Here is a 17,608-nt window from a genome sequence, read left to right on the forward strand (position 1 = left end):
ATGCTCTCTGTATGTAAAATAGCAGCATAACCTACAGTTGACAGAAGTGCTTACCTGCAAGGAATTCAGAGCATCCATGATCACTTCTGTTTTTAGTTATCATTTTACTACGACTCTAAATTGGGTAGCAGTATTCCATTTGTTAAAATAGAAAAACTACATTAAATACAGTTGGTTTAAATAGGGAAGGCAGATAACATAGTGGTTATTAATTTAGGTTCCAGCGTTAGACTCCATAGGTTTGAAGTCCTAGTTTAGCATTTAACCAGATGTACAGCCAAGGGCAAGTTAATTAAACCATCCAAACCTCCTTTTCTCTTAAGTGGATTTAATCAGAGTAACTAAAAGATAGGGTTGTTTCAGAGGATAACGGAGAGACTAAAGCATCATGCATACTACAGTACCTATACTACAGTACTCAATAAATGTTAGCCGGTAATATACTAACAACAAGAAAAATAGCCTGTGATAGTGAAAACTCAAATTCCAGGCCTCTTGACTCCAAGAGATACCTCTCTTATAAGGCTTTTTTCTTTTTTTTTTTTTACAGAGTGGGACATGGCAATTCAATGAAATAATACCATTCATTCTCTCACCACAACTATGCAATAGATCCAGTGCCTTGTCCTAAAAAATGCAAAGTGTTATTTTGTTTTATAGAATTTTCCATAATAATAATCTGACTACCATACATTAAAATCCTACTATAATTATATAGTAGGAAACTAACTGAAAATATAAGGCACAATGAGAATTCATAATTACTTTTAATTTCTCCATTGAGTCCTTGGAGAATGTTTTACAAGCTGCATCAATTTCCTTTCCTATCACACCAAGAATGGATTCCTGTTCAGTCTCCAAGCAAAGAAGTTGATCCTTGAGCTGCAATCTGGCCTCTTCGGTCCTCCTTAAGTGCTCTTCTTCAATGCTTATATGTTTTTCCTAAGGCATTGACAAGAAATTAAACAAGGTGATTACTATTAAGTGGAGGCAAGAAATACTTGTAATATCTGTTCAACCAACTAGAAGTGGATTAGAGAAGAAATCTGATTCCATCAGTCCCCTTACTTTACCAAAATAAAACACTTTAATCTACTCATTAACTGAGGTAAAATTGTAGAGTTCCATCGTAGGGCAGTTTGGGAACTGGTGAGCAGATATTTGGCAAACAAAATTATAATTCCCTAACCAAAAGAAAAAAAGAAGTAGAAAAGAGAACCTTTTCCCATTTTAATAACATATTCTCACTAATGAATGAGAGTAAAAACTGATGTCAGACACTGACTTCAAGCTTTCACTGAACATTAGTAAAACACCAGAAAATATAAACTGCTAAATATGATGCTAGTTTCTTCATTTGAGGAAAAAAATAAGTGTTACCACGTTTATCTCATCAAAACATAGTTTTAGAAAAATTCTAAGTTTTCAAATGCAATTATACCACATAAATGCTTTTGAGTCATGAAAATTTGATAAGAGAAAGATGAAGGTACTTTTCATCTTGTCATTGTATACTTAATGAAAAGGGGTTTCTAAGGAACCCTTTAAGAGATTACAAGGACTTGGGGACCCGCTCTAGGCAAAAACAATCCTAAATCATTATGATTATACAGTTACATTACTAGAGAAACTGCAAATCATAGGGTTTGTAATAAAATAACAAAATCACTAGAACTGTATGTCTAAATGGTGGACCAAATCCATGATGGCTAACTATAACACCTTCAGTCATCACACTGTAAGCTAATCATCTTCAACTGGCCTGCTAAATACAACAAAACCAGGAAAATTATGTGAGCAACAAACCCAACCTGAACTGAAAAAAAAAAAAAAAACAAGGAGATTGACTCATTAAGAATTAATCATTTAAACTAGAATGATATTTTACTAAAAGAAACATAAATGATATTTCCTTTCAATTCAACTTACTTTAAAAACAAATGAAACATCCTCTGCCAGAAAGGACAGACCCTTTCATAATCTATCTTCTGCACTTCTCTCTTGCCTCACCTTCCTCCTTTCCACTCTCTCGGATTTTGATTACTTACAGCATCTTAAATCCACCTACATTTGTCTCCCCGGACCACATCTGACTTGCACAAACCTGCTTGAAGTTGTGCTACTTCAAAATGGGGCTAGTAGCCAAGAGACATTTATCTCGAGGAGTTCATCTTAGTCCATCATCCTGGTCTGGATCTCAGCTTTGTAAAACTAGGAACTGGAATTTCTTTTTGGTACTCAGAGTGGTACTTTCAGCAGCGGAGTAACATTAAGCTCACAAGAGATTAATGTGTATGAACTAGAAAGCCACTAAACGACATTCATTTACGATGAGAACCATAACTACCATATGAATCAGAATGTCCATGTCAGCATAACCAGTACATGTTCTCCCTACAGACAGATCTAGATGGGAAGACAAACTATAATCAGACTACAGGTTAATGAATAGGAAATTAGAGCAAGGGGAGTTCGTTTTATGAAACAATGTTTAAATGGCATCCTGCTAATGGAAGTCCAGCATGTTCACCACACATCAGGAATTTACAAACCACAACAACAGGATCTCCATTCTTCTAGGTAGTGTTTGCATGAGGGTACTGAGATGTATCTCCCTAACTGTCTTGTTTTTCTACATTGAGTTTCTGTCCAAACTCTCCCTACTGATTGATATTAATACATCATTTCTTCAGATTTATTAATATTTTCCCAAGTCTTGCTCACATCTAGGAGTTTTCTGAAAAATTAACATCCCAGCTCTGAAGAGTATTTGATAATTGTATCATTGACTCATTAGAAAGCAACATTATTACTAAGTCTCTAGGTGATATTTGCCTCCCTACTGTTCCTATGTATCTACCAGCTATACCTTCTTATCCTTCAAAATTTATCCTTTAAGATGCTGCGTCCTTTCTTCCTGAACTCCCAAAGCAAATCATTCCCCTAGTATATTAGGTATATCATAATTTTTCATTTTTTTCAAATTGTAATATAATTATTTGCCTGTGCACCTATCTCCCCAAATAAACGTCTAATTTCAGGGGTCCACAAAGTATGCTTATAATCATCTTTAAACTCCTCCACTTTGCTGAATAAATGATTTAAACATTTTTTGAAGACTCAAATTCAATACATTAAAGATGATTTCATCAATTACCATGCACAGCTTATAACCTTGGAGGCTACTGAGGTGCGCTAGGAGGTTTCTCCCCACACATACATAGGGCCTTCTGATAGTGCAGTATTTTCACAGTCTGAAAGTAATAAAGAAAATAAATACCCTATCAGGGTATTAGAAGACTGCCTATATTTTAAGCAATTCAAAATAATGTCATAACTGATCTTTCCCTTCTCACTTCCCTCAAAGCCAACTCTCTTTCATCCACTACTACTTTTCTGTGGTCTCCATTACTCGTCTCTTATTAATAAGAAGACAAAACTATTTCAATCTTTTGATATTCCTGAGAATGTTGATATTGTCAGAAAAACCTCTATAACTTCAATCTCTTTAAAAAACATAGAAAATTTCACTATCCACTTCACTACCCTCTGTGGGGCAGTTGTATGCTATGTCCAAGCTCTCTTTGAAGTAAAAGCTGTAGGACTATGGGCTCACATGGATCTTAAAGATCAGTAAATTCAACTACTTGCTCCTTCAGGATTCCCTTTTTTGACATTTTTGACAGTTGAGTCATCCAACCACTAAATGAACACAAGTGTCCAGGAACAGAGTATCTGACAAAGCTGTAAACTCTCTCCATCAGTGTCCAAGCTATATGCAACAATTAAACTAAAGAAACAGATCCTCCTCCCCCACTAAGCCTTCTAAACTTCCAGGTTAAGATTTCTGCTCTTTTCCCCTGTTTTTTATTTGATTAGGTTTCAGACGCATAGTGGTCTCCATGTCTGCATGTACTCCAATACCCTAAATCCAAGAGTTTAGTGAGCTCTTCCATACCATACTTCAGCAGTTATAATTTCATTCATTCATTCATTCATTCATTTATTCATTCCCTCATCCAACAAATACGTAAGTCCTACTCCAAACAAGACATTCTCGGCCGGGCGTGGTGGCTCACGCCTGTAATCCCAGCACTTTGGGAGGCCGAGGCGGGCAGATCACGAAGTTAGGAGATTGAGACCATCCTGGCTAACACAGTGAAACCCCGTCTCTACTAAAAATACAAAAAATTAGCCGGGCATGGTGGCTGTAGTCCCAGCTACTCGGGAGGCTGAGGCAGGAGAATGGTGTGACCCCAAAAGCTGTAGTCCTACAACTTTTACTACAAAAAGAGCTTGGACATAGCATACAACTGTCCCACAGAGGACAGTGTAGTGGATAATGAAATTTCCTATGTTTTCTAAAGAGACTGAACTTACAGAGCTTGCAGTGAGCTGAGATCGCGCCACTGCACTCCAGCCTGAGTGAAAGAGCAAGACTCCGTCTCAAAAAAAAAAAAAAAGACATGCTCTTGTCCACTAGAGATGGAGCAAGTGATTGCTTCTCAGCCTTTTGGCTAAGATCAAGTGTGGAGATAGAGTAAATGACACAGACAGGTAGGCTCCTACTCTTATAGAGTCAACAAATACTTGCACGAAATGTCATTACTTTTGTCCCATTCATCTGGTTTGGGCATATTTATTTGAACACCAATTATGGTACCCAATGAATTAGCGCTTTCTCCCAGTTTCATGTTTTAGAAACAGATGTGCTGACTAAGCAAACACAGCTAATTCTGGTGGAGGCTTGGGGCTGGAAATTGGCTGAAGTTAATCCAAGCATCCTGTTAAGATTTAGAGGCATTCAAATAAGAAAGGGAAGATGATAACATTTAGGCACTATGAAGGCTATTCCCTGGTCTTCTAGTCAATTCAGAGGGGTCAATATCCCCTGATACTACAAGATTAATAAAAGGCTACCAAATTTCTAGAAAACCAGAGGCAAAATGTGGTATTTTCAAGAATGATTAGAAATATGGAAGACACAATCTAACTTCAATGATTCAGGGTGAATGGACACAGATGCCTGGAGCTAGGGAATGTAGGTAACTTCTTTTGGAGGGTAGGGAGGATAGCAGATAAAGCTGACTACAGCAGTCTATGAGATCCAAGAAGAAAGATATCCTAGATAAGGGCTGAGTTTGAGAAAGAACCTCAGAGAATAAACCAACCCCTAATTTTACGTTTTAGGTAACCAAAGCTCAGACAGACTACGTAACTTGACTAAAGTGAAAGAACTTATTAAATACAAGCCCATAACCTGATCCCCTGACTAGTATTCTCTCTTAAAATGCCAGAAAGGTCAAGGCCTTAACAAGAGAATTTAGAAAAACAATGTGAAAAATTCAGAAAAGTTTTCAGCAGGTTATGTGAGGACTAATGACCTAAAGTAGAAAGGAGAAATCAAAAATTAAATTCTGAATGAGCATTATAAATGAAAATATATGACATACTGACATATTCAGAATAGACCACAAAATCAAAAGCGCACTGAACGTGCATAATATCCCAAACTTTTAAAAGGGCTACCAATCTGCGCTGAAGAAGTACCTGTGTACACATAAAATCTGCTTTAGTCCAATTTTCAAAAGTGTGCTAATCACAAAATGAACAAGGTATACTTCCATCATCAAGACAGGAAAGGTTTTACGAAGCTTCTATTTTAGGACAAGAAGTCTCATATTGTTGACACTTAAGTATAAAGAAAACATAAAATAAAACTGCTGACAATCTCATGATAAACACACACACACACTCTGTTGACTGGTTTGATGAACTGCCCTATAATTCAAAAGATAAGAAATGCTGTGTAATTATAGATTTATGTTTCAGCATGCTCTTTACAATTCAGTGCATTCACTTTCCTAGAGGCTTTAAAGATTATAAGGAGACAGATCTTATCAGAAATATAAAAGTTTCAATAACACAAGAGCATGTCCAAAATAGTAGCTCTTTGGTAAAAGGTTATGAGATTCCTTCAATGTCTTAAGAGTTCCAGAAATGCCACTTTATTTACAATATGGCTATTACATGAAGTAAAAACGGTTCAAACACCTTAAACAGAATATTACGTTAAATAAAGTACACTGACGTGACTAAATAAATCATTAATTTACAAAGGTAATAGTTTTCCGTCACTGAAAACTAACTTGAGTCAACAAGTGTGACAATATTTCAGTCCCAAGGGCCATCTTTACATACATCAACAAAGGATGGGGGGAGAGATGATAAAAGGTAGAGAAAGAGAGAAATCAAATAATATTAAAGGTTGAAATAAAAACTAATGCAATTTAAGCAAAGTTACTGGAAATACAGCTTGTTGAAACTACCAACACGCACACATCCCTTAAAAAGTTTTGAGGAAGAATATTTTCATAACTCAAGATAACTGTTATGTCTAAGCTTTAAATCCAGGACACTAGCATTACAAGGGAAATTATGAAACTATCCTGAACAAAAATTGGATCTGTCTGGAAGCCATTTATCTGACTCTCTAAAGAAGGTTCACATTCTTACACCATCAGTTGACTCAGCTGCAAAGAAGTTAGGATACAGCATGAAATGTCAACCAGGGCAGAAACTACAAGGGCAACTAAAATAGAAGATATCTGCAATGGATACTATAGAAAACTTGGAAATAATTTAAGCTGGAAAATTACCACACAGCAGTTTCAACTGTCTTACAAAATGGCCAAAATAAGAAAAAATAACACATCAAATACTGGTCACACAATCACTTTTTTCAAGCTTATTTCTTAAAATTAGATTTTTACATATGGAGAGCTCCTTAAACTCAAAATGTGTCTATATATGAAATATCTAGACTGATATCAAAAAATAAACAAGGCAAAGCAAAAATAACTCTAAAATCAAGAGTTCAGATGAGTTTGAAAAATCTCCATGGATTTACCCTACATATATCATTTGCCCTCTGGGAAACCAACTCTTCTTAGGAATATACAGGAAAAGGAAGGTGAATTCCTAACTCATTATAAAAGTCTAACACACCCCTCCTTCCTCACCCGCACTGTTGTTATAACAATGAAAGATTACCTGAGTTCTTGCACAGGAATATTAGGTGCCCCTTCTCTATGCTACTATAAGAAGTCATGATTAATAGTGCATTAAGAGAATGCGAGAGCCTTAGTAAAACAATAGAGCTAATAGAAAAAAGGAATGGCAAGTGGAATCACTGGCTATATGATTGATGCAGGTTAATACTTGGGTATGAAAGGCTTTGCAATCTATAACCTCTTTTAAAAATGTCTGCTCTGCCACTCACTACTCTACGTGTCTTCTATGTCTCTCCTCATCAGACTGTGAGTACCTCTAATGTGAAGATCTTATTCTTCTTTATTTAAATATCCCAGCCCCTACTAGACTGACTCACATAGCAGTCATTTGATAAATCTTGCTGAAACATAAATAAGCTTTTATGTTCTACTCGCTGACAAGCATTTTTTGAGCATATTAAATGTGTCAAGCATATAACCAACAATACAACAATTTTTTAAAATCACAGCGTTCAAAAAATTTAATATCTGAACTCAAATAACTTCTTGTGCTACAACAAGTTAGTTTTCTTTTCTTGCCACAGTTAATTATTTAATTCATTGAGGACAATCATCTTGTCAGTATCAGGCTATTGTAACTATCAAGACAAGAATGATATCACAATAATTAGAACTCTGGAAGTGGTAAGAAGTATTCAGATGCAGAATCAATTTTAAAGTAGAGTCAGTAAGATGAACTAAATATGGGTCCATGTGTGAGAGAATGAGCTGGTTCTTACATGTATTTAACAAGCAAAGGAACACAGTGATTTCTACTCCAAGATTCGTTTCTGAAACAAAAATGCTACCATTTTGTGGGTTAGATACACTCTCTTCCTTCTCCTTTGATAAGCAGAGGATTGTTTTATACCATTTCCTCCAAAAGAGGGGAAGAAGTTACGATTAATAGCGTGTTAAGAGTATGCAAGAGCCTTAGTAAAACAATGGAGCTAATAGAAAAAAGGGATGGCATATTGAAACACTGGCTTTAAGATTTGAAGCAGGTTAAAACTTGGGTGTGAAGGACTTTCCAATCTATAACCTGGTCTTAGGCAGGCTTACAAAGGTTTGTTTCCATTAACCAGAATCAAAAAAATAGAAATTCTAATTGAAACTTTTAACCATATTTAAAGAAATTATTCTGCCTCAGGCTTTTCAGTGTCTTTTTCTAGGAAAGTATTGAGCAATACAAAGATGATTAACAGCATAATCAAAACGTGTTAGGATATGTATTGGATACACTCCTAGAAATTAATATTCAAAGTTGAAATAACAAATACCTTCTAAATGATACTTTATGCATTCATTAAGTTTTATTCTTATTACATATTTCTCTCAAGACAAATGCCTGGAAATAGAAATAACATCCATAATTTTAAAATCAGCCACTTTTGATGCATTTCTATTTCTGAAATGAAATATGGACAAGGGAACAAACAACTAGAGTTTCAAATTATGCACTTGGAATGAACATTGTTTAATTTTCAAAAGAAAAAATTATCATTCATCTTAAGAGAAATGTTTATAAGGTTACAGTATCTTTAATAACCACCAAGATTTCTTCCTCTCCTCTTTTTTTTTTCTTAAAGGATACTGAAGCTTGCATTTATTCTTATGAAAGAATATTTTTTAAACTTAGAAATGAATGTCCAAACAAAATAACCTGTATATAACAAGCACCTCCTAGGTATTTTTTCTAAAATTCATTGAATATTGCTTGTTCAACATTAAACAACAAAATGAATTGAGTCAATAACCAATTTAAATGCTGATTAAAGAAAAACTCAATGAAAACAAACCCAGACATTCGCTTTATGTTCCCTTTTAGGATCAACAAAGGCCAGCTAAGACTGCTGAACTGCAAGCAAAGCACTGAAACAGATGTGATACAGAACTTTCACATTGCCTATTCCGTTGGCTTTTTACACCTCAACCAATGGTATACACCATTATTTAGCCTACAGGGATCACTCACAACTTTGGAAGTAAATGAAATCAAGCTAATAGTAAAGGATTTTAATGGAAAGTGCAGAACATGTTTGCTTTCTCCTCTAGAACCTTGTAGTTATCAATCCCACAGTGAGTTAAGGATTTAATGGCAGGCCTCTCAATCAAGTCCAAGTCAGGGGTGTGTACAATTGGTAAACTTTGACTTTACTCCTGGAATTCACTTAAAATCAACCTCTTTGATTGTAAATAGTTGGTAGTAAAGTCATTGCCCATTGAATAATTTCAAAATGGCTTCATCATAGCTGTGTTTTAATTCAGAAAGTAGAAACTGGAAGTACTTCTATCCACCTTTATTATTTTCCCTTCTTTTTGCCACAGCTACACGTATAAATGCATCCTCTCCCTTCCCATTGTATATTCACTTCATTTCTGCATTCCAAACTGTTTTCTTAACATCTGACATTATGTTTCATAAATGGGAAGCACTCTGTTATTTCAGCCTATTCTCTGGAAAAGTCAAGGACTACTCTGAGCTTAATGGCTACATGTGATTCAATTAAACATACTTTAAATGCAAACTCCTACAAATGTATCATTTGCCTTCAACCATTTTATTATTTTTATTATTGTTTTTATTAAGAAGATGGGAATCTAACAGGAAATTACTCATAACATCCTAGTTAGTGTTTACTTAGAGTATCTGGTTTAAATTTGCTTCTAAATTAATGTGTGGTAACTAGAACTTTATTCTACTCACACAACTTAAAATAGCTGTAGTACCAAAAAAAAAAAAAAAAAAAAAAAAAAAAAGACCACAATCTGCCTAAAAATGGCCTAAAGTGTAAACATTAAAGTAAATGCTAGGAGTCAACAGCTAATTTGCTTCTATTTTTCTGATTTCTCTAGAAAAATCTGAAGTCAGAAAATTCTGTCTGCTACCAACAAATACCTCTTAGCCAAAAATGTGACAATGTGACTTTGCAAAGTAATGAATACTTCATAGAACAGACATCTGACAATTATATATATTTTTCCCCATCATCAAAAAATAGCAATCCTAAACAGATGGTTAAATTAGAACTGAAACACAAAGTTTAAAAACACTGATTCACTTTTTCCTCTCACAGATACCTTTTATGTGGAAAGTTCAGGTTTTAATTAGATTTTTCTAACAAAATCATTGATGACTCACGTTCCAAAATTTGTCAGACTGAAAAATAAAAGAGTATATGGTAATTTGTTGAATGCAATAACCCTAAATTTAAATTCAATGCTAAGAGTTCAATGAAAAGACACAAATGAGAGTCATTTTGCTGGCAATAAATAAAGGAGAAGAATACAAGGACGGTACGCTTATATCTTGTTTCTACCATGTTTCTATGCAGTGTTGAGTAAGTCACTATATTCTCTCAACTTCTCTTTCTACCATCTGTAAAAATGGGCACCATAAGTATGCTTGCAAATGTGAATTATAATTACCATTTTTTAAAAGATTCGTATGTTGTATAAGAAAATGATTTCAAGTGTTTTTATCCAACATAATGATAGCTTTAAAATGTGACTAGGTGTCACTTTATAGATGACTTAAATAAACCTTTTCATGGGAAGGAACAAAAATGCATTTCTATGCATCCTGATCTATTCAACACAAGTTCCTACAAATTGCTATAGCCTTAGATGTCTCATAATTTGTGGTCCTAAAGTATCTCTTAATTGTTTCATTGAAGTTTTTCTCATCTTCTGAAAGAATTAACAGCAGAAAATAAGGTCCTCTAAAGAGAACTAAGCATAGCTATTGAAATAAGTATTAAATGAGATGGCTGAGTGTCTCCAATTAACATTGGCCAGAAACAGTTCTTACTGATTCTGATCAATGGAAAGAATGGGACTGGTAACCCTGAGTCTTATTTCCATTTCTACCCAAGGATAGCTGGGAGCTCTTGGGTAAGTCAGTTAACTCTTTGGGCCAGATCCTCATCTATAAAACAAGGTATTGGGAGCTGACCTTCTGTTTAAGATTATGTTTAAGATGACCTTCTGTTTAAAATTCTTACAAACTTTAACACTGATACCAAATGTTTTTGGGAATTACTGATATGGACAGTACACAAGGAAATACAGGGTAGAAGAGGGCAGCCGCCTAGAAAAGGCCACACCGTCTAGGCTGGAAACCCATGGCCCTAAATGAGAACAAAAATTCCTGTTTTGGTGCCCAAAAGTTGCCTTTTGGCCCACCCATCCCTCTATCTGGTACCCATATAAACCCAAAACTCCTGGCTCCACGAGCGAAAAGAAGATGAACAGAAGGGCAGAAGAATGGTGTGACAGACAAAAGAGAAGGAGCATCTGAACATGGAGAGGAGTTACAACAGGGATGATTGGAGAGGAGATCGGCTGCCGGATGGTCAAATTCCAGGGGAAGATCATCTTCCCACCTCATCCCCCTTCCAGCTCCCCATGCATCCTGCTGACAGTCACCTCCACCACTCAATAAAACCCTGCATTCCTCCTTCAAGTCCATGCGTGAATTGAGTCTTCCTGTATGCCAGACAGAACCTGGGTACCAAGAGAGCACTGAGCTGTTTAACACTTAAGTCATCTGCAGATGGCAGGGCTAAAAGAGTGCACTGTGACACCTGCCTTCTAGGGCCTCGGGAGTCACAGACACCCACCCCTGGATGCAGCTGTGGGGCTGGATCCCAGAGGTACTTGCCCCAATTCCTGCACCTGCTTGTCTGTGGGCTCCGCCTCCTGTTAAGAGGTTTCAGTGCGCATGGCAGCCCAACAGACAAGCCACACCCCTGTGACATGTACTGCAAGGGCGGTCAGGGAACTCTCTCCTCTCATTACCAGCTTTGCCTCAGTAGTTCAATGCTACTGTGTAAACTCTGAGAAAATGCTTGTTAAACAAAAGCTAACGTAAAGATTTTTCAGGGGCGGAAAACCTGAAAAACTCATGAAGAATCTCACAACATTGTCAAGGCTAGCTAACTAAAGGCATAAGACAGTATCTTTTGTAACAGAGGAAGCTCCATGTACGGAGGTGATTATGGGTGGATTAAAAGAGAAAAGTAAAATGAGGGTGGCAGGTATCTCAGACTTCCTCCAGGTTTGGGTACCTAGTAACAAGAAGCATATTCTCATAATTCTGCCAAGAATATCCAAGTAGAAGATATTCTCTATACCTATAATTTCTCAGATTCTTGTATATATAAAATGAAAACCATCAGTTGTTTCGGGAAGTCAGGGACCGCAAATAGAGGTACTGGCTGAAGTCATGGCAGAAGAACATAAATTGTGAAGACTTCATGGACATTTATTAGTTCCCCAAATTAATACTTTTATAATTTATTACGCCTGTCTGTACTGCAATCTCTGAACATAAATTGTGGAGATTTCATGGACACTTATCACTTCCCCAATCAATACCCTTGTGATTTCCTATGTCTGTCTTTACTGTAATCTCTTAATCCCGTCATCTTCTTCGTAAGCTGAGGAGGATGTATGTCGCCTCAGGACCCTGTGATGATTGCGTTAACTGCACAAATTGTTTGTAGAGCATGTGTGCTTGAACAATACGAAATCTGGGCACCTTGAAAAAAGAACAGGATAACAGCAATGTTCAGGGAACAAGGGAGATAACCTTAAACTCTGACTGCCGGTGAGCCAGACAGAACAGAGCCGTATTTCTCATACTTCAAAAGCAAATAGAAGAAATATCGCTGAATTCTTTTTCTCAGCAAGGAACATCCCTGAGAAAGGGAATAAGCCTCTGAGGGTAGGCCTCTAAAATGGCCGCTTTGGGGGTGGCTGTCTTTTATGGTTGAAGACAAAGGGATGAAATAAGCCCCAGTCTCCTGTAGCGCTCCCAGGCTTATTGGGATGAGGAAATTCTCGCCTAATAAATTTTGGTCGACCAGTTGTCTGCTCTTAAACCCTGTCTCCTGATAAGATGTTATCAATGACAATGCATGCCCAAAACTTCATTAGCAATTTTAATTTCACCCCGTCTTGTGGTCCTGTGATCTTGCCCTGCCTCCACTTGCTTTGTGATATTTTATTACCTTGAAGTATGTGATCTCTGTGACCCACACCCTATTCATGCACTCCCTCCCTTTTGAAAATCGCTAATAAAAACTTGCTGGTTTTAAATCACGGAACCTGCCAACATGTGATGTCTCCCCCAGACACCCAGCTTTAAAATTTCTCTCTCTTGTACTCTTTCCCTTTATTTCTCAGATCAACTGACGCTTAGGGAAATAGAAAAGAACCCACATTGAATATTGGGGGTGGGGTTCCCCGGATAATCAGTAAAATTAAATTATTCCTTCACTAATACTGGAAAATAAATGTCTTTATGATGTTTATCTTAGACTTAGGAAAAAAAACAACATCATAATATTGCTATCATTTTCTTTTTTTCTCATTGTATATAAATTTTTCTCATTATATATAAATATATCTGCACAAAATATTGTACATATTCTTTGATAAAACAGCCACATTTATAAAACATAAGGATGAAGAAAACATATGTAGTATAAAAAGAATAATTTATAAAATAATGTCAATTTTCAGTATCAGCTATTTTAAAAATATACAAACATGTTCAAAATTAAAATCAATCTTTCTTTTAATATATCTACTACCAAACTACCTGACTTTACGAAGATAGCTGATGTCATTTATAAACTCATAACTATTTGCATACGAATTTTCTTTTAATTACATCAGGTACAGATCCATATAGATCAGGCATTTAAAAAATTCATTATGTAAACTTAAATGCTGACTGGCTGAACAAAAATGATGCAATTATGCAGTAACACTTGTTGATTTGCAGATTCCAGTGAAACTAATAAAAATATATTTCTGATAGAATAAACAGGTAAATGTCATGAAAATCACAAGATTAGTATCAGTAAGATTGTTCTGAAACAAAAGAAGAATCAAATATTTCACTGTAAAATGTAAACAAAAGGAACAGTAAATTAATGATACTATGGATGGGAGAGTATTCTTTCTATAATATTTCAGGGTAGCTTTTTTGCCCCAGTTAGAAGCTCGTAATAAAGTACCAAATGAATACATAAAAATCTGTGGTTTGCATAACACGTGTTCTCTTTTGTCCTGTAAAACTGAAAAATAACATTTGACAAAGCAAAATCAGATGTTGGAAAAAATGCATTTTAATACCACATATCACCACTGAATACATGAGGAAAATATGCTAAAGTCATTTATTCTGTGGATATTTAGCAACGGCAGTGTTTTACCAGTGATTAATGCTACCATTGGTGCTAATGATTTATATGAATTTTGATGCAGTTTCAATATTTCTTAGCTTACCAGGTAATAACTACATGACAAGAAACACAATGTAAAACTACACAGTCAAAATAATAGCAAGGCTTTAAAAAAAGGTTGTGGGTATTGGTAGCCTCAGTAACATCACACATTGACATTGGGGATAGGCATGTAAAAATACCACTTTGTTAAGCAAATTAGAAAGCCACCCCCCTACCCTCGCCTGCCCCTTTTGATTGTAGCAGAGCTGTCCCTTCAACCCGTAGGGCCTCATTTATCAAATTCATGGCATTGCTTACGTTGTAATCTTCGGGCTACTAGTCATTGGGTTTTCCCTCATTGAAAACATATTTTTATTTTGTTTTCTTGCTTTTATCTGCCCCAGACTGGCCACCTTATACATGTGTGTATGTGTATCCATATTTATTTACATATATACATATATGTGTGTGTGTGTGTATGTGTGTACACACATACCTCTTTGTCCATAATTTACTTATAAATTACCTACTATGTGTCAGGCTCTATGCATGGTCTTGGAGATGGAAATATGACCAAGGTGTAATTTGTCTCTTCAAATATCAAGCATAATTATAAAAGTGCCCACCTGTTTGGTTTGCTTAACACATGTGCCTTCAATATCACTTGCTGATGAACCTGCCAACTCTTTTCACATGTGTGCCTCCTCTGTTTCAAATGATTCAACATAGTCTGGTTCTAAACTTCCAATCAGCAAAGTTCTGCGGCTTTATGATTAGGGAAATCATAGGCACATTATTTTAATTACTAACACATCATTAGGCTGACCGCAGGCAGTCATTCCATATACACCTGCTTGATTGAACCAGTAGTCAGCATATATTTGGAAACATAACAATAACAAAATAATGGCAGCTACTATTAACTGATATCTTATTAGATACCAGACGCCATGCCAAGCACTTTACATACATTCTCACACTTAATCCCAATAAAGATATTATTATGCCCATTTAAATGATGATAAAACTGAGGCTTTGAGTTTTAAATAACTTGCCTAAAGCCACACAGATAGAAAAGAATTCAAAGTTTTGCCCATAATCATTATAGCTACACTACCTCTCAAAGAGAAAGTCCCTATCTGAAGTTGGCTCAATACAACACAATTTTGATTCATAGCTAACTATAAATGGATCAACACAAACAGCTAAATTGACCTAAAGTACATAGCAATCATGTATATGAAAAATAAATATTAAAGATTAGAAAGTATATAAACTACATATATAAGAGAGAGAGTGTGTGTGTGTGTGTGTGTGTATCTTTAAGATTATATGCCATTTTAGGCTTTAGAGACCATGTTTTCTCTGCATTAGCACCCATTGTCAGGACTTGACTATATAGTTTTAACAACTGAAAGAGATTTTATTTTTAAAAATCCACTATGTGTTAGGCAACAACAAACCTGTATCTTATCTCTGTCCTATCCTCAACATCCAGCACAATGCCTGCCACATAGCAGATGCTCAATACATAGCAATATTCAAATAAAATCATTAACTCTTCAAGCTCTGTTCTAAAGTGAATGCTCTACTTATATGAACATGTGATAACACATGCACCTGAAATATAATAAATAGAATCTGTGAAGCAGCATTTATTCATTTTTTAATTTATTTTTTTAATTTTTTGAGATGGAGTCTTGCTCTCTTGCCCAGGCTGGAATGCAGTGGCACAATCTCAGCTCACTGCAACCTCTGCCCCCCGGGTTCAAGTGATTTTCCTGCCTCAGCCACCTGAATAGCTGGGATTAAAGGTGTTCGCCACCACACCCAGCTAATTTTTGTATTTTTAGCAGAGACAGGGCTTCACCACGTTGACCAGGCTGGTCTCGAACTCCTAACCTCAAGTGATCCACCCACCTCAGCCTCCCAAAGTGCTAGGATTAAAGGCATGGGCTACCATGCCCAGCTGACATTTTCAACATATCAAAATTTTCACCACTATTTCTTAAATGAAGCTATGGAAATATAAAATACATTAATGCAATCTTCTGGCTAACTTCATAATTTCATACATTAGAATTTTATTATGAAAAAGGTGAAAAATTTAGCATTATCACCAGAGCAATATTTATATGTAATTTTTAATACTATCTCTATATATTAATACATATTATAGATAATATATATTAATAGTAGCAACATTTTATACACAACAAAAAGCAGAAATGTAAGCAAAGCACTAAGAAAGTTTCTTCCTAGAAGTTTATGAGTAGTTTTATGACAGCCCACCCAGGGCTAATTCCTTTCATCATAGATTTTAGTAACCCTGATCAAGCACATACATGCATTCATTTGGCCCATATATATACTGTCTTATCCTATTAACCATATTTTGATGGTAATTTTTTACATTTGACTTCTATTACCTTCAATTTCAAATCCTTTTAGGAAGTGGGTGAAAGAGAAAAATTTAAATATTCTGTTATCTATTCTTAGTTGACTTTTTGCCACAAGAGAACCTCAAAAGCAGTGACTTCTAAAAATATTTACTATTCTATCCAACACATGATATATGAAGTCACTCAATAATTTCACACATCTACTCAAAGGAAAGCAGTGAGCCTGGTGGAGATGTACCAAAGTTACAACCTTCTTACTATAAGAATTAATAGTTACAGTGTCTAGCACATAAGTGAACATTTAACCATCAGGTAATTTGAACCTCAGTTTTGTCACAGATCAAAAGCGATCAATAAAACCTAATTGCTACAGACTGAATGTGTGTACCCCAAAATTCATAGTTGACCTAATCTCCAATGTGATGATAATTGAGGGTGGGAGGTGATTTGGGAGGTGATTAGTTCATAAGGGTAGAACCCTTATGAATACGATTAATGCCCTTATAAAAGAGACCTCAGAGAGCTCTCTCTCCACTTCCATTATGTGAAGACACAGCAAGAAGCATCTGTGAACCAGAAAGCAGGCCCTCACCAGACACTGATTCTGCCAGCACCTTGATCTTGGACTTCCCAGCCTCCAGAACCATGAGAAATAAATATTTGTCGTTTTTATTCTATCCAGTCTATAGCATTCTGTTACAGCAGCTCAAACAGACTAAGACACTAAGCCAAATAGTTGTAGCAATTAAATGACGGGTAGACATAGGTAAACCAGTTGGCATAAATATCTGACTTATAGTGGATCCTCCGTAAACCATCCTTCCTTTTTTTTCTACTTCATTTCTAAATTTCTATTTTAAGACACAGAAAAAATTTAAAATCAAATTTTTACACTTCAAATGTATTAAAAGCTGAA

The 17,608-nt window shown here is 35.7% G+C and overlaps 1 protein-coding gene across 10 annotated transcripts in view; it reads right to left on the minus strand.

Annotated features, from left to right (window-relative positions):
* Window positions 1-17,608, minus strand: part of CEP128 (centrosomal protein 128) — a 442,691-nt gene that overhangs the window by 265,553 nt on the left and 159,530 nt on the right. For all 10 annotated transcript variants that reach the window (XM_073011225.1, XM_037984338.2, XM_073011227.1 and 7 more), the window contains one exon: window positions 766-942. In XM_073011225.1, the coding sequence (XP_072867326.1) occupies window positions 766-942 (177 nt within the window). The remainder of the gene's footprint in view (window positions 1-765; window positions 943-17,608) is intronic.

Source organism: Chlorocebus sabaeus, chromosome 24 (genome assembly GCF_047675955.1).
Source record: "Chlorocebus sabaeus isolate Y175 chromosome 24, mChlSab1.0.hap1, whole genome shotgun sequence".
NCBI lineage: Eukaryota > Metazoa > Chordata > Mammalia > Primates > Cercopithecidae > Chlorocebus > Chlorocebus sabaeus.